This window comes from Lolium perenne, chromosome 3 (assembly GCF_019359855.2).
Source record: "Lolium perenne isolate Kyuss_39 chromosome 3, Kyuss_2.0, whole genome shotgun sequence".
Lineage (NCBI taxonomy): Eukaryota > Viridiplantae > Streptophyta > Magnoliopsida > Poales > Poaceae > Lolium > Lolium perenne.
The window spans coordinates 321,242,844-321,260,879 of NC_067246.2; the positions used below are offsets into that span (position 1 = coordinate 321,242,844).

The following is an 18,036-nucleotide window of genomic DNA, read 5'->3' on the forward strand; positions in this document are numbered from 1 at the left end:
AAGAAAAGTAAAACTAATTCAATTCAAAATGTTAAAAATACAAATAATATATCAAAAAATCAGAAAAACCAATTTCTTCCCTCATCTGTCTTCTCGTCCCCCGCTTCCCACCAGTTCTTCCCGGCCACCTCTGTCTTCCCATAAGTTCTCCCCGGCCTGTCTTCCCGCCTCTTTCTTCCCGCCTCTTTCTTCCCGCCACTTTCTTCCCGCCACTTTCTTCCCGCCTCTTTCTTCCCGCCACTTTCTTCCCGCCTCTTTCTTCCCGCCACTTTCTTCCCGCCTCCTGTCTTCCCGCTCCCATTTTTCCCGCCATTTGTCACTACATATATGTAGCCCGGCTTGGCCAGCATTATCACATCTCTACAATCTCTCATCACTCTTTCATGGCTTCCACCGCACCCACTCTAACCTACCAGCAGGTGGAGGAGCTTTGCGCCTCGAACTACCCTTGCCCACCGGGCTACCGCGTCCCCGCCGGCTGGAGCCTAAGCATCGGCGGCGTGCTGGTCCCTCCCGTCCCTCAGGGTACTGCGCGCCGGGCGGCCATCACGAACCACTACTACCTCGATCTCACGCCAGAGCAGCGGATGAATCCCCGCTGGCATCCCGATAACTAGCATACTTGGGACGCCTTCTTCATCAATCGGCGTGAGAGGGCGCTCGCCAGGTATGAGGAGGATGGTCTGCCTCCTGGGAACTTCCACGAGGCCGGCCGTCGGCTATGGTGGTACGGCCGGACTCTGCAGAGCGTCATGGACTACATCACGGCCGGCGATATCCCCGCTGCGCTACCCTCGATTCGAGCCACGAGCGCCGCCCGACGACAGCGACGGCAAAGAGCGATGACGACGGCGGCAACTTAGAAGGCGACGACTACCAGTACAACGGCGGCGGCTATGAAGACTACGAGTATGCATATTATACGCCTAGGCAGGAGTATGACTAAATCACTCCAAATTTCATGTATCATCAGTGGTATCTCGAATCATTCGAAAATGGACACCAAACACATCACGGGTAATATAATTCACATGATCCATTCAACAAAGTTTGGTACAATAAATTATTACACATCATTTCTTCCCTTGTGTCCCTGCTTGCTTACGATTGTGCCGTATCCATGGAGCATCCTCATCATTTAACTTAATGCTTGGGTCGGTGTTCACTTTGAAGCGCGGAATTTCAGCAAACATATTATAATCTTCTGACATGTCTGTCTTGTCCTCCACTCCCACGATGTTTCTTTTCCCTGAAAGAACAATGTGGCGCTTTGGATCATCGCATGATGTACTGATCATTTTCTTATCTTTCCGTTTCCTCGGTTTCCTACTCATGTCCTTGACATAGAAAACCCGAGCGACATCTTTCGCTATGACGAATGGTTCGTCAAGGTAACCAAGATTGTTGAAATCCACCATTGTCATTCCGTATTGCTGGTCCACCTTTACCCCACCTCCTGTTAGCTTGAACCATTTGCACCGGAACAAAGGGACCTTAAAGGAGGGTCCATAGTCAAGTTCCCATATCTCCTCTATGTAACCATAATATGTGACCTTTTTCCCATTCTCGGTTGCTGCATCAAAGCGGACACCACTGTTTTGGTTGGTGCTCTTTTTATCTTGGGCGATCGTGTAAAATGTATTCCCATTTATCTCATACCCTTGGAAAGTCGTTATAGTCGAAGATGGTGTCTTGGCCAACATGTACAGCTGATCTACAACATGATTGTCATTCATTAAATGTTTTCTCAACCAACTGCCGAAAGTCTCCATGTGGGCCTTCCTAATCCAGGATTCAGGCTTCCCCGGGTTGTCCGAGCATAAAATATTCTTGTGTTTCTCAAAGTACGGAGCCACCAAGCTGGAATTGGTCAGAACTGTGTGGTGTGCTTCAGTCAGAGAATGGCCGTCCATACATATCGTTGATTTCCTTCCGATCGTGCCTTTTCCACTTAGTCTCCCCTCGTGCCGCGATCGAGGAAGACCAATCGGCTTAAGGTCAGGAACAAAGTCAACACAAAACTCAATTACCTCCTCATTTCCATAGCCCTTGGCGATGCTTCCTTCTGGCCTAGCACGGTTACGAACATATTTCTTTAATACTCCCATGAACCTCTCGAAGGGGAACATATTGTGTAGAAATACAGGACCGAGAATGGAAATCTCTTCGACTAGGTGAACCAGGAGGTGCGTCATAATATTGAAGAAGGATGGCGGGAACACCAACTCAAAACTGACAAGACATTGGACCACATCATTCTGTAACCGTGGTAGAACTTCTGGATTGATTACCTTCTGAGAGATTGCATTGAGGAATGCACATAGCTTCATAATGGCTACTCGAACATTTTCCGGCAGGAGCCCCCTCAAAGCAATCGGAAGCAATTGCGTCATAATCACGTGGCAGTCGTGAGACTTCAGGTTTTGGAACTTTTTCTCCGCCATGTTTATTATTTCCTTTATATTGGACGAGAATCCAGACGGGACCTTCATACTGCTCAGGCATTCAAAAAAGATGACCTTCTCTTCTTTGGTCAGAGCGTAGCTGCCACGACCTTGAAACCATTCCGGATGCCGGTCATCAGGGTCTTTCAAACGTTGCTGGTCCTGCCGTGCTTCCTTTGTATCATTTGTCTTCCCATACACGCCCAAGAAGCTTAGGAGGTTCACGCAAATATTCTTCGTAACGTGCATCACGTCGATTGCAGAGCGGACTTCTAGGGCTTTCCAATATTCTAGCTCCCAGAATATAGATTTCTTCTTCCACATGGCTGCGTGCCCGTCAGCTCCCTTCGGAACTGATTGTCCGCCAGGACCCTTTCCAAAGATGACTTTCAAATCCTTGACCATATCAAATACCTCGGCACCAGTGCGTTCCGCAGGCTTCGGCCGGTGATCTTCCTTGCCATTGTAATGCTTGCCTTTCTTTCTTACTGGATGAATTTTCGGAAGAAATCGACGATGCCCAAGGTACACGTTCTTCTTACAATTTGGAAAATGTACACTTTCAGTCTCATGTAAGCAGTGCGTGCATGCATTGTATCCCTTATTTGACAGTCCCGAAAGGTTACTAAGAGCAGGCCAATCGTTGATGGTTACGAAAAGCAACGCTCATAGGTCAAATTCCTCTTCTTTGTGTTCATCCCACACACGGACACCGGGTCTGCCCCACAGCTGTAAAAGTTCATCAACTAATGGCCTTAGGTACACATCGATGTCGTTGCCGGGTTGCTTCGGACCTTGGATGAGCACTGGCATCATAATGAACTTCCGCTTCATGCACAACCAAGGAGGAAGGTTGTAGATGCATAGAGTCACGGGCAGTGCTATGGCTGGAGCTCGCTCGCCAAAAGGATTCATGCCATCTGTACTTAGACCAAATCTTATGTTCCTTGCGTCAGCTGCAAAATCTTTGAACTCTCTGTCGATCTTTCTCCATTGCGTTCCATCTGCGGGGTGTCTCAACTCCCCGTCCGACTTACGGTCCTCTTTGTGCCATCGCAACAACTTGGCATGCTCTTTGTTCCTGAACAGACGTTTCAACCGTGGTATTATAGGAGCATACCACATCACCTTGGCGGGAACCCTCTTCCTGGGTTTCTCGCCCTCAACATCGTCACCAGGGTCATCGCCTCTGATCTTATAACGCAATGCAGTGCATACCGGGCATTCATTCAAATTCTCGTATTCACCGCGGTAGAGGATGCGGTCGTTGATGCATGCATGTATCTTCGTAACCTCTAAACCTAGAAGGCGTACAACCTTCTTTGCTTCGTACGTCGGCGGGCAACTCGTTATTCTTTGGAAACATATTCTTCAATATTTTCAGCAAGTTTTCAAATGCCGAGTCAGCTACACACACTGTGCCTTCCATTTCAGCAAATCCAGTGTGCAGCCCAGCTTTTTCAGACCATTATCGCATCCGGGGTACAGCGCCTTTCTGTGATCCTCTAACACACGATCCAAATTCTCCCTCTCCTTTTCAGTTTCGCAGCGTCTCCGTGCATCAGCAATGGTCCGACCAAGATCATCAACGGGCTCATCACGTGCCTCTTCTTCACCTTCCCCTTCACCTTCAGCATCCTCCATGAAAGTATCACCGAAATAATCAAGATAGTTTTCATCGATGAAATCATCCCCTTCTTCATCTTCTTCCATTATAACCCCTCTTTCTCCATGCTTGGTCCAACAATTATAGCTTGGCATGAAACCGTGCCGAAGCAGGTGCAGGTGAACTTCTCTTGAGGAAGAGTAACCCTTCTGATTCTTACAGTTAACACATGGACAGATAACAAAACCCTTCTGCTTGTTCGCATTAGCCACTACGAGGAAATCTTTCAAACCCGTAGTGAACTCGCCGGAGAGTTGGTTACCGTACATCCATTGCCGATTCATCTGCATTATTATAATATAAAATATATAATTAACCATCATGCATTTGTTAAACTAACTAGCTATAAACAATAGAAATTAAACAATGAACTACACACATGCATATTTTATCAATGACACATATGAAAGGTTCAAGTTGCTAACCGCGATCGAGGAGGAAAAAATAAATGAGGAAGCTCAAGTGTGGCTCCGACACTTCATATCATGTTTGTTTCATGCTCTTGGGGCATTTCATCAAACACTTTGTGTGCATAAGAGGAGCCAAAAGCAAACCTACACCCCCTTGTGAAGGTTGTGAAGAGAAGTGGCACCAAATGACTAAGTGCTGTGGGCTGAACGGTATGTATAGGGGTGGGGCTTTAGTCGCGGTTGTCCTGGCCAACCGCGACTAAAGGCATTCGGGCACCTTTAGTCGCGGTTGGCCAGGCCAACCGCGACTAAAGCTCATCCCGTCCACCAGCTGGCCACCGAGCGCCCTGGGCCCAGGCCTTTAGTCGCGGTTCGCCTCCCGAACCGCGACTAAAGACCCCATTAGTCGCGGTTCCTATACTTTCGCGACTAATGGGGCTGGACGGAAGCCTCTTTTTCTACCAGTGTAACAGCGACGTGAGAAAATATATGAACCGTACGATGTTGATCTGACGGGATTCTGGCGCGCGGATCCGGCGACCGACGCCTAGCGTGCGGGCGCGTGCTAGGCGTCGGTCGCCTGATCTGGGTGCAAAAAATCGGTTGCTTCTACGTCCGTTCGATCATCATCATACAGTCAGGAACCAAACCTTTTCTCGTCACGTCGCTTTCGTTGTCGATGCTGCGTTGTGCCAGGCGGGAGATGCATGTCTCCTCACGTCGCTGTCTACTGCCAACCGGAGGTGAGATCTTGCATGCTATGTGATGATGGCAATGTGGGGGCCTCAGACTAGCTGTCCGAAACACCCGTTATGCATACACATTCATGATCCCATGATCAGTGTGTCGTGAAAGCATAACCGAACTGGTATCAAATACATCATCCATTACAGTACCGAAGAAAAAGATTACAACAGGTCACATGACCAATACTTACATAAGAGCCATAATGGCAGGAGATCAACAATCACACAGCGGAAATACTTCAGACGAAAGCGTTCGCATGGCCCAAGTCATGCCATAACCCTACAGGCAACTGACTGGGAAGACGTTCCTAGCTCGCATAGACGTCGTCGACTCCTTCTTCATATGTCGGATTCCACCAAGTCTGGCCAAGTAAATAGCCAGGGACAAAGCCATGAGTACATTATGAATTGTACTCGCAAACCACCTTAGAGAGAAGTAAAGGATATGCAATTTGGCAGTAGCAAGGAATAGGCACTATTCTAAGGTTACAAGGAGTGAGAGATAGTTTCTCTCGAGAGTATGACATATCTATATCTTTGTTGAAAACCTTTTTGAAAAAAAGTTTCTTTTGAAGACTAATAGGTAAGGGTGACCCAATTTCTTTCCCGGCCATCTCATATGGCCAACACAAAACATTTCAGCTTTCCACCGTACCTGCCAGGTACACTTTCCACCAGTCCCACTGGCATCACTTTCCCAAAACAATATTTGAGAAAACACTTTTGTAAAACAAAAACTCTTCAGGCTAAGCAACAGCCTTCCCGACCGTCCATAACCGCGGACACGGCTATTCGAATAGTTTTCACTCTGCAGAGGTTGTACACTTTCCCCACAAGATTCGAATACTCATCGTGTGGGCATCATCCCTGCATAATGACATATGCCACGACAAGTACCCGATCGTAGTTTTTCGCCTGCTCGCCTTAGCCTAAGACATGCCGCCTAGAGTTGTACCTCCCAACACCAGAGTCCGAGGGGTCGTTTACCCAGGAGTAGCCAATTCCCCGACCAGCTCGACCCTCCGGAATGCCGCGACCAACTGCGGGGCATTTTTCAATGGGAGCTCATAGGTTGTACCCCGCGTACCTGAAAAGGCAAATGGGTTGCGTCCCTTCTCATGGGAAGAACCCCGGTCGAAGCGTCCATGGTCGGACTGCCACTACATTTGCAGGACTCAAACTAAGGCGAGACAAACTACTACGCTACGCCCCGTGCCCACTTTGGGGTAATGTGGTTGCACTGTCTTTCAGTCCGGGTGAGTACTTAGGCGCTAAAGTTTTCGAAAATGTTTTCTTTCCTCCACTTGCCTCCAGCAAATCTTCTTTTAGAAACTTTTGCCTTTTGATAAACCACACTTGGGCAGGGCTACCCCATTCCAAGGTTTTCGAAAAGCTCATTTTCAGGAAAACATTTTCATAACCATTTTTCCAGGGCTCCCAACCTATAGTCCAATTCTTCTTCAAAAAAAATGGCGACAAGGATGACAAGGTGATAAGCACCATATCACTAATAGAGGTGTGATCAGTAGGTACCAAGGAGGGCTGCACCCTAAGGGTGGATTAATAAAACTCCGGGTGGCGTTAACCACCGACATAATAAACAGAAGATATGCACTTTATAAAACCTGCAATAATGCAAGAGCAAGATATATAGGATCAGAGATGCATCAAGAGGTGGCTTGCCTTGGTTGGCTATTTGTCCCTGAACTTCATCTTCGAATCTCTGGGATGATTCCGATCTTCTTTTTCGGCGGCGTTCGTATCTAGCGTCACAAAGAAAAAGGCAACAATCAACCACACAAGCTATCCATACTCAAACAAAACACACTATCAAGCATCAGTACACAATCATCACAACCAGAGACTAATTTGTCTATAAAATAAACCTGCAGTACCTAGGGCACAAGGCAAATATTTTTATTTCGAAGAAAAGCCATTTTATCCTTATTAGATAAGCAAATAGAACCTAATTAATAGTTAAAACATGTATGTTCCACCTCAAGTAGTAAACCATACATGTACTGGTAGCTAACAACAATTATAAAACACCAAAAGTGGTTTTGTGCCCGAAAGTAAAACAAATTATTTTAAATAAATTTTAAGAGTTCAAAAGCCACTTAACTTGCTTATTTTGCTCACGGAACAATATAACACTTATGCAAACAAGGTTCACACCAATGGATAGCTATAAAAAAAACTCACTAAAATTGGATTTACTAACTTTTGGAGTTATAAAATATTTTAACAACTCTTTTACTGCTTTTAACCTATGTTATGGACATTAAAACCTCAGATATTCACATATACTTGTAAACATTTGTGCTCTGGATAAGTTGGACAAAAAGGTGCATTGGCTCTTATAAAATTGGTTTCACTCCAAAATAATATATTATATTTTCACAGTAACATACCAGAGTCAAACTGGGACAGATTTTGCTAAATGATGCACTTGAAGAAATAAACAAGTACGAGCATCACCACATATGCCAAAATGTAAAAAAAAAACAGAGAGGCCTCCACCAAAATTTAGTTTGCTCCAAAAAGTGGTCTAAAACGTTTTATATTGGATTGGTACTGTCACTGCAAGCTTTCAAGGTTTTTATTACTTTGAGGTTTTCGTACTGGATCAGGATATGAGACTTGCTCTAGGTGGTAGGAATTTACTTAGGATACGGTACAAAATTTGAATCCGAAAATTTTCTGCATCACAGAATATATGGTGGATTTATTTTGAACCCAGATCTGCCATGTTTATTTAGCAGATTTATAAGTTAAAAACCTTTTCTGGCTGAGATCTAAAATACTTGGGCTGCACCGACCTTGGCCTGCCCACTTGCGTCGGACAAGACGAAGAGGTAAGCGGCCCTAGGATCTTGATCCAACGGCTGTTATCAGCTAGCTTGACAAAAAGTAACAGGAAACGCTTTAATAGTCGTGCAAACAGGCTACTATGCATGCATCGACTTCAAGCTTGTGCCTGCTAGCTGAAGACGATGACGGTGCATCAGGAGCTCACCTGCGACGGCCGACGCTCGACTGGGACTGTGAGAGGATGGCGAGGTGGACTAGGCTGGCCCATCTGAGCGTCTCGGACGTGATGGAGACGTCGTCGCCGACAGCAGCGTGCGCGGCGCCGGGACAGAGCGGCACGGACATAGCTTCGATGACGGCCGCCAGCTGGTGCGACCTGAGCAAGGAGAATGGGCCGGTGAGGTCCGATGGAGAGAGTAATGAGGGGAACAGAGAGAGGGAGAGAAACAAGGTGGCGGCGGGCACAACCTCCAGGCGATGACACGGACGCGGAGATTTGTCTTGGTGCCGTCGAGCGCGCGCGAGGCTGCGGTGCATGCGACGGAGGCGGATGGGGATGATGGCAGGGCGCTCACCGGCGGCTCGAGAAACCAGCAGCGCCGCCGTGAGCGAGCGACAAGGAGAGGTCAGGGGCTCACCGCGACGGCGCGGGGAGATCGAGGTTGGAGGCGAGCTCCACAGCGACGCGGACGAGGCCGGGCTCCGCGTCGGGGCAGCACGACGGAGCTCAACGACAGCGACGATCGACCTGGTGGATTCCTGGCAAGAAAAGGGCGGTGTTTAGGTCGTAGGTACATCGCAGAGACGATAGGAACGGAGAGCAAGAGCGGAGATGCACGGCAGTCGTGGCTGCGTCGAGCGACTGGGAACAACGACGCGACGCGAGTAACCGTAGCGACACAGAGCATAGGGCGAGCTCACCGGGGACCTGGAGGCGACGGATTCGCGTCGAAGGACTGCGTAGCGGCGGTCGCCGACTCTCCTCGTCCGAACAACGTGCGCATGCAGACTACCGGCGTTGGTGAGGACGAGACGAACCGCCTCGCCTCGATCGGACTTGGTGCTCATGTCGTCCCAGTTGAGGTCCTGACAAGAAAAAGGTGTTGATGTGCGTCAAGAGGGGTAGAGAGGGATACACAGAAAGAGAGAGCAGATAGAAGGCCGGAGAGGGGCGGCAGCAACGGCATCCACGACGTGGCGCGGACGGACGAGCTTCCGGCCAACTCGGCGAGGAAGAAGGGCGACAAGGGCGTGGCCCTTTGTGGTTGTTCTGGAGAACAAGGGATACCTGGGGGAGTGGTATGGAGCGGCGCGAGAGGAAAGGAGACTCGAGCTCGCGTTTTCAAGGGCGAGGCCGGGCGCTGCTGCTACGTGGAGCTTGAGGCTTGGCTGCCGTGGGCGGCGAGCGTGTCCGGGGGTATAGTGACAAGGAGAGGACATGGTTCTGCGCCAGGATGGTCACGGGACTGAGGCGGTAGCGAAGGCGAGAGGACAGGGCAAGAGGAGGTCGGTCAGCTCGGTGGGACGACACCGAACACACGCCCACCAGCTGTTCGACGAAGGGTCGGCATCCAGAGCGGGGTCGTTCGCGTCCAGCAGGAAGAAGACAAGCATGGAAGCGTGCGTGGCTATGACTAGCCACGGTGAAACGAGTCTGGCGGCGCCTTGGCTCGGCCAGAGGGTCTTGTTCAAGAAATTGGGCATGCCACCCGTGTGCATGGCAAGAGAGAGAGACTGGACTAGTGCTGGCTAGGGGGACAGCAAGGGGGTAGGGGTCCAGGAGGGAGGCAGGGTTCGGCGGCTCACTGGTGGAGCGAGATTAGAGAGAGTGAGAATCTTGGCATGGCCTTGCCAAGATTTGGCATCACCGGCTTTCCAATCTTGCCAAGCACATGAAGACAAGGGGTGGTGTTGAGGCAAAACAGGTCGCCGAGGACAAGGTGCTGGTGTTGGAGAATCAACGGAGTGGTTTTGGTGTTGGTTCGGAAATAGAGAGAGAGAGAGAGAGAGAGAGAGAGAGAGAGAGAGAGATGAAGAGAGGTACGGTGCATGGATGCCTTGCTTGGCCGGCCACCTTTTCTTGTGCATGCCAAAACGAGTACTGTAGCATGCGGCATGGCTGGTGGTTGCTGGTGCGTGGGTTAAGAGAGAGGTGCATGTGCATGGGTGGTGATTTGCTTGGCCAAAGAGAGGGAAGAGGGACAAGGGAGGATGCATGGCAAGATCACCATGGCCGGCCACTTCTCCCATTTGCATTGCATAGGTGGCATAGAAAGTAGATTAGATAGATGGTGCTGATGATGATTATCTAAATTGGAGGTTGTGGTGGAGACTAGAAGGAAATTAAGGAAAAGGAGATGGAAAATATAGGTAATTAGCAAGTGCGTTGATTAAGTTGGCACTTGAACACATTTTTGTTTGGCCAAGGAGATGACGATGGGAAATGGATGAAGGAGGTGTATTTGAGGTCACGGGTTTGTCATTCAAATTTTAATTCACTTCTAATTTGTTTGGATCACTCTCTATACCCATGGCAAATTTGGAGAAACTCATTTGAAGTAGATAGAGAAAATTTTGAGAGTAATTAGATAATAATTTTGAGTTTGAAAGCATTCAAATGGCCTAACTAAGCAAATGGGTTTTTCTTAAATTTGAAATAAGCAAGAAAAATAACATGATAGGCATAAGCACCAGAACCATGCCATTTTTTTATTAAAACGAAAAGAAATAAAGAGAATAAAAAAATTAGAAAATAAAATGAGGTGATAACATATCAGTCCCATTTCCTAGTTTTAATGGGGAAAAGATTTTGGAAAGATTTTATAAAACTAGAATTGGTTTTGTAATTAAAAGGAAGAAGAAAGGGTTTTTTTTTTGGGATATATGTTGGGGGGAAATTGGGAGGGAAACTCCATTTTTTGAAAAGCTTGATTTGTGGCCATAGGGCATTGGGTTTACTTTAAGGGCAAGGTTCTAAGAGTGGGATCAAGACAAGATGATATAGAGAAGGTGATTAGGACATGAGATGGTTAGGCCAAGAATGATTCTTGAGTAGAGTTGGATGATCTTGGAGAGATAAAGATGCCAATGGGGATTAATCATTTGTTGAACAAACGATCTGTTACCAAGATCAAGCATAGATGGAGTGATGATATGATATATCAATGAGATGTATTAGTGGCAAATACATTGCCATGGATAATTGATTATGGATCAATTAGTCCTAAAATTTAGCTTTATTGTCTATGGCCTTTATTAGATTTATTAAACTAGATATGAAATCTTATTTTGAATAGATTCGAAAAGAGAGAGGGTTTTAGAGGGAGTAGAATGATCCATAGTTAAAGTAGAATAAAATATAGATCATTCCATTTTTTTAGGATACCAAAATCTGCATATAAAAGCTTTTGTAAGTTTTAATGTCACCCAAAGTAAGGGTAAACCTTTTTGCAAATATTTTGTATCAAAAATAATTTTAGAAACCTCTTTTTTTATACTAAGATCAGAGGTGACCTTAGCCAATTTTAAAAGAAAAGGTTCTTGGCACAAATATTTTGGATCAAAATTTAGAGTCATAGAGCATAACAAAACATGTTTTGTATTTTGTCAAAAAGTTCAAATACCTTAGAAGAGAGGAGATTAAGGTAATACAAGAGTGGCCATAGCATGAGTATTTTTCTTGAGACTTGGAGTTATGGGTTGAAATATTCCACTTAACACTATTTAGCAAACACCACTCATCAAACAAAGTCAGACAGACATTCCCAATAAAAAAACAAATCAGTGCACGCAGAACATAAAAAGTTTTTGTTCCCCCTGATTTTTGCACTCTGGACACATAAAAATGGTTGCAAAAGTTGGGGTGTTACAGGCAAGTGGGTCGAACCCCACCATGTGCTATCTACGTACATACATATGTGCAAGCTTCTAGTGTGCACTAACTACAAAAAAAATCTAATTGCTACCGTTCCACACGCAAGCTACATGTAGAAGATGTTGTTTACATTGGACAACACTAGCCGGATCGACCAAATTCATTGGAGATTTACAACATAATTTTGAACTCTTTCAACAAAAATAGTACTTGTAGTTTTGCAGCAAAAATTTAAAAGACAATATATGAAGACGATCGACACAAATTCTTTGGATGTGTACAACATAATTTCTGATATTTTACAACATAAAATAGCAATTGTAGTATTGCATCAAAATTCACACCAAAAAATACAAAAATATGAGTTACACAAAATCATTAGAAGTTTACAACATAATTTTTAATGTTTTACAACAAAAATTAGCCCTTCTGTATTCCAACAAAAATTCATAGAAAAAATATAGAAGAAGATCAACACAAAATCGTTGGATGTTTACAACACAATTTCTAAACTTTTACAACAAAAATAAAGAACAACAAAAATCAGCAAAAATTGTACCAACAGTTGTAGAAAAGAAACTACTCCAAAAAATCCATTACTGGTCACTAGCTAGCATCTTGGTACATGCGTGCATGTAGTGCATGTAGCAATGTACTAGTGCATGTAGCACGAAAAGTAACTAGAGCTAGAGGAGAAACCGATCAATATAAATCTGCTAGTATTAGTAGCTACCAACCTAGCTGCGCGCGTGCATGCATGGATGTGACAAATAGAGTCCTTTGCATATAGAAACTAGCTCGGTAGGACGTACATAACAGGTGGGTTGACAGAATGCAACAGAATACACGGACCGTGCGGGGTTCGGTCGAGGCAACCGATCTTTTCGTCCCGGATCGGTCGGCCGATTTCAAGTATTTTCCTTACTCTATTATGGCAAGGATGAGACGTTGGACCTTTTGTTAGTTTAATTAACTGGTCGTTTAACTGTTTGCATCTAGCCTGTCTTAGACCATTGGATGTGTGCATCGAGCCTATCTTGGATCAGAAACTGACTCGTCACAAGCTCTGACATTGGATTCTCGTTGGATTCTCATTGGTGTGTGGCGTTTCCCGGGGACGCTCGTAGGGTTGTGTTGGACCATTGGATGTGTTTGGCGCGCGACTCCCGACGGAGTAATACCGTGATGAGCTGGTGAAAATTGTTTTTTTTTTGGGAACTCAAGTCCCAAGTTCAACCCAGCAAGTTTTGCGATGAATTTTTTTTTTTGAAACATCATATAAGACGTGTCCCAAGTTCGACTTGTAATTGGGCTGATGAGCCTCCTAGCTTTATTTTACCGTTCCTCCTGAACGATGTAACTATTATTTGAACTCGGTGCAACAAGTTTCTTACGCACTCTTTTCCTTACGGGTACCTAAGGGGACTTGAAGGATTTTAATGAGACGGCTTGTTTGCGTAATATATGATGTTTCAAAAAAAAAAGAATCATAGGCCGGCCTGTTAGCTGCCAACCCCCGGCGCCTTAGCCAGGCCGCCAGCAGCAGGTGTGGGAGCCACCTGGGCCGGCCTGGTAGCTTCGTCGGCCTTCCCGTCTGAAGAAGCTGCCCCTGCCAGCTGGGCTGGCCTGCTGGGAGTTCTTGACGCCGCCGGCGAGGCGTCCGTGTGGCTGGCCGGGTATAAACATCCATGAACGTACAGCGTAAGCTAACACCGAATCTCGTTTCTTGTTCCTGTAGCAGATCGTACGTGGTACGTGTGCTGGACAGCTGGAGTAGTGGAGTACTAGCTAACCGATCTATCTTGTTTAATTCATAGCTAGGTTTGCACGTACAGGATTTCGATCCTTGGATCCATCCTACGAGCAGCCTGACCTCTCGGCGAGAACAGAAGCACTTGGATCGACGAGATGGCGAACAAGCCGCAGCCTCACGACTGCCAACAGCTGAGACCCACGATGCCCGCCGTTTGCCTCTCCGACCTCCCCGACGACCTACTATGCCACATCCTCTCCTTCGCGCCATTAAAGGAGGCCGCGTCCACGAGCGTGCTCGCGCGGCGGTGGCGCACGCTCTGGCTCTTATCGGGCGCCCTCAACCTCGACTCACGCACGCGCAATTCCAATGTCCCGTGCCGGCGCTCTACTTTTCAGCGCGATGGGAAGTCAGCCATCGCTTCCTATGTCTCCTCCGGTTTACCCCTGAAGAAGCTCACCTTCTACTACGACGAATGGGGCAAGGGCAACATGCGCCGCCGGCTCCATGCTTTGGTCTATAGCCCTGCGGCCCGGGACCTAGAGGAACTTTACCTTGGGAAAGGCTGCGACGGGAGCATGTGCAGTTACAGCATCACCACCCTACCGGCGCTCCAGGCTCTCCGTGTGCTACACATCACCAACTGCATCGACATCTGTAGCCCGCGAGACATGGTGGTACCAATCCCCTTCCCGCGGCTCACCGAGCTGCGGCTGTACCTATGCTGGGTTTCACGCAAGGTACTGCAGGCCATAATAGACGCCTCGCCGTTGCTCACCACCTTGCGTCTGGAGAGAGTGGATTTGTCTTGGTCTCGTGAGCGGTACCAGTCTCTCGCTCTCCCCAAGGTCTCTACCTTCCTGCTAGACGATTTCCACCGTAACTACCAGAGACACTTGGAGCTGAATGCTCCAAATCTAAGATGCTTCACCTATAAAGGGCCCGTCGGATCACTCTCGATCTCGCTCAGGTCGCCTGCGCCGTGCATTGCACGGGTGGAACTGCACTTCAATTTGTCAAATGTTCATAGGAGCAACCTAAGCAGAGATGTAGCCTGTCAGTACTTTTGGCAATTTGCTTCTAACTTCAGTGGGGCAAAGATGTTCAAGCTGCGTTTTGAATCTCCAGAACATCATTCACCTAGCCAAAACTTGGAGCTTGATCAAGGAAAGTAGACCTGTTCAGGGTGACCAAAGAAATGATGAAGCAAGCCATCTCTTGTACAACCTCTATTCACTTATTCAAGACGTTTTAGCAAGCTAAATTTGCCTGCTAAATCGTCTTATATTGAACGGAGGGAGTAACATTTTGGAAACAACTTTTAGGAGCGCAAAGATGTTGAAGATGAACTTACAATAAATCTTGTTTTCTACCTTTTCAAGCAGTAAGAGATCTATTCTAGTGCTACCCATGTTGATTTTTGCAAGTTTACTTAGATATGTAAGAGCTTTCTTGTAGTTGTTGATTATTTCTTACCTGTGTTTATTGAAGACGGCATTATGCAGATATTAACACCACAAATAAAATGGTTATTCTTTGGTATTTTTATTTATCTTAAAAATATGAATTAAATATTTCAAACAATCTTCTTATGCACATTATCCCTCTATATATCTCCTTAACGACGCACTTTAATTAGGGCATCTCGAGCGGCCCAACACGGACGCAAAGGGTCTGCATGGCTAAAAAAGTGGGTCTGCACCCTAACCTAGTGGCCTAACGCAACTGACCGGCATGTCTGTGGGAACGTAAGCGTGATCAAAATTTGTGCCGTGAATGCGTCTACGCGGTCCTGCAGCGGGCGCGAGGCCGCATCGCTTCCGTGCCTGCGCCCGCAGCCTTCTGCACCCGCCATCAATGTCACGCCTCATCTTCAGCGGACGCACTAGCTTTGGCGGCTGGTGGTTGGTCTTCTGGGCCGCCATCAATGGCATGCTGCTTTAAGTCCCGCACTCGTCCTTAAAAGGGCACTGGTGATATCCAACCATTGCCCACACCTCCCAGGCCCTCCATTGCTCCCACCACACCGACAACCATAGCGCTCCGCCACCTCGCCATGGTGAAGAAAAAGAAGAACGATCACGAGGCGTCCTCGTCGCGGGTGAAGAAGGAGGAGAACCCTCGGATGAGGGTCCCCCTCCTTATCAGCTTCGCCCGAGTGCTCTACGAGAACTAGCAGCCATGCGATGGCTGGAACGACGTGCACCTTCCAGGCGAGTGGCGCCTCAGCTCTACGTAGGTGCCCATCCCGCCGGTGCCACGGTCTGGCCCAGAGTGGCTCGAAGAGACCCGACGCATGTGGGCACTTCTCCTGCCAGACCTCCCAGATGACCCCGCATACGGCATCGATCCCCCAGGTGGGACGACTACCGCCGATACGAAACCGACGAGGCGGAGGGCGAGGTTCCTCGTGGACTGGGACTACACCTTTGGCCCACCTCCACGGCCTCGTCGTCCATTGCCGCGTGCGCCGCCACCTCCTCTGCCACATGAAACGCGGGACGACTCCGATGACTTCTTCGCCAACGTCTTCCATGACATCCAGATGGCACTTGAGGAGGGCAGGGAAATCGAGCTGGCAGACGAACTGACCGAGGAGGAGGAAACGAGGCTAGGTATCTTCATATCAGAGCCGCCGCCGCCGCCATTGCCGCTGCCCCGATACGCCGTCGACCTCGTGCCGCCAAGCCTATCGGAGGAAGACACCTTCAATCTGGCGTTGCAGTCCTCGGCGCCGCCTGCTCCGCGGCCTCCGCCTACGTACCCGTGGGCAGCACCGGCATTTGCTCCACCGGTCTCCTACTGGCCATGGGTGATCCCGGAGCTTGTCAACCTGACCCAGGTGCCCAACGACGGTGAGGCGTAGGGTCGGGTTAGGTTTTTTGCAGGCCATGGAATTTATTATATTTTCATGTTTTTGGCACTATTTAAATTGGTTTGTCAATGCAAAAAACAATATTGGGGAAATAAATGTGTCGGGCCGCTGGGAGCACCCAAACGCAAACGGACAACATGTCATTTTCAGCCGATTTCGTGTTCACGGTTCGATGCAAACGGATGTGGCGTCCATTTTGGCATCAGCCCGTGGAGATGTCCTTAGTTCCACCTGGAGAATTTTAACTTTAATGGGCGCTAGCCTTCTTTTGCGGGGAATTTAGAGAGCTTTATTCAGACAAAAGCATTATCTCAACAATCAGCCTCTTCTGATCAGAAAACTAAGAGTTTCAACTAACCAACTCTCGGTCACAACCAAAGTGCTAGCACGCTTGGCACAAAGGTGAGCCGGGAAATTGACAGTTCTCAATATATGCTGAATTGAAAAAGAAATAAAAGAACTAGCTAGCTCTCCAATCTCTAACAAAATAGGTGCCACAACTGAACGATAGCTGTGGCGAGTATTCCAGAGCTGAACCGCCTCCAGACAGTCGGTTTCCATGACCACATGATAGAAGCCTCGGAGTTTGGCAAAGCGCACTCCCTCGCGCACTACCAGACTTTCAGCAATAAGAGGATCTGTGATCCCATGTAGAGGTTTACTCCACGCACCGACAAGACGAGCCGCAGATCTTGCGACACCACCCACCCCTCCTTGTCCTCCATCGACATTTATCGAGCCATCTGTATTGATCTTAATAATATCACCAGCAGGTGGTCTCCAACCATGACCCGGCAAAATTACCTGCTGTTTCAAAATATCAAGGATAGATAGAGCTTCCCTAGCCTTGTCATCTTTACCGAGGCAATCGGATCTAGGTCCTCGTCATGTTTCCACCGATTCTGGGAGTGCCAGATTGACCACATTACTGTAATAATCTTGGACCTCTCCTGTTCTGAATTTTTTTCACCACATAAAATATCCCTCTCTCATGTCTGCGGATGAAGCTTTGGTAGTATGATGTCTATCCAAGTCACTGCTTCATCCCAAAACCGCTGGGCATGAGAGCACTTGATCAACGCATGCATCAAGTCCTCATCCATAGCCATGCAAACATTGCATCTGCCTAGCTCTTTGATGTGTCGCCGTCTGAGGGTGCATTCATCCGGGAGAATACCACGCAACACTTCACCAGAACACCCTGAATTTGGGAACAACCTTGAGCTTCCATAGAGATGTCCACATCTGTTCTTCAGAAGTTGAAGTACTTGATACCGTTCCTTCATCTAGAGATGCACGCTCCTTTCGATTCACAAGTGCACGATACGCCGATTTAACAGAATACACACCATATCGTTCATAGTTCCATGCATAGAAATCCTCGCCACCACCATTCCTCAGAGGTATATTCAAAATTGCCTCCGCATCAGGTGCTGCAAAAACTGCCCTAACCAGAT

General features: G+C 47.5%; 1 protein-coding gene and 1 long non-coding RNA gene across 2 annotated transcripts; one reads left to right on the forward strand and one right to left on the reverse strand.

Moving 5' to 3' along the window:
• Positions 1–6,701: 6,701 nt before the first annotated feature.
• Positions 6,702–9,141, reverse strand: LOC127338858 (uncharacterized). Its single transcript, XR_011754368.1, has 4 exons — positions 8,999–9,141; positions 8,546–8,836; positions 8,283–8,453; positions 6,702–7,029 (listed from the first exon to the last, which is right to left on the reverse strand). It is a non-coding gene; the product is annotated as an uncharacterized lncRNA (long non-coding RNA).
• Positions 9,142–13,859: 4,718 nt separating this feature from the next.
• On the forward strand, positions 13,860–14,879 carry LOC127340363 (F-box/FBD/LRR-repeat protein At1g78750-like). Its single transcript, XM_051366123.1, has one exon. The coding sequence runs from the start codon at positions 13,860–13,862 to the stop codon at positions 14,877–14,879; it is 1,020 nt and encodes a 339-aa protein (XP_051222083.1).
• Positions 14,880–18,036: the final 3,157 nt, after the last annotated feature.

Excerpts from the sequence above, each read along its gene's own strand:
- LOC127340363 (XM_051366123.1), top strand. The coding sequence starts at position 13,860 with ATGGCGAACAAGCCGCAGCCTCACGACTGCCAACAGCTGAGACCCACG.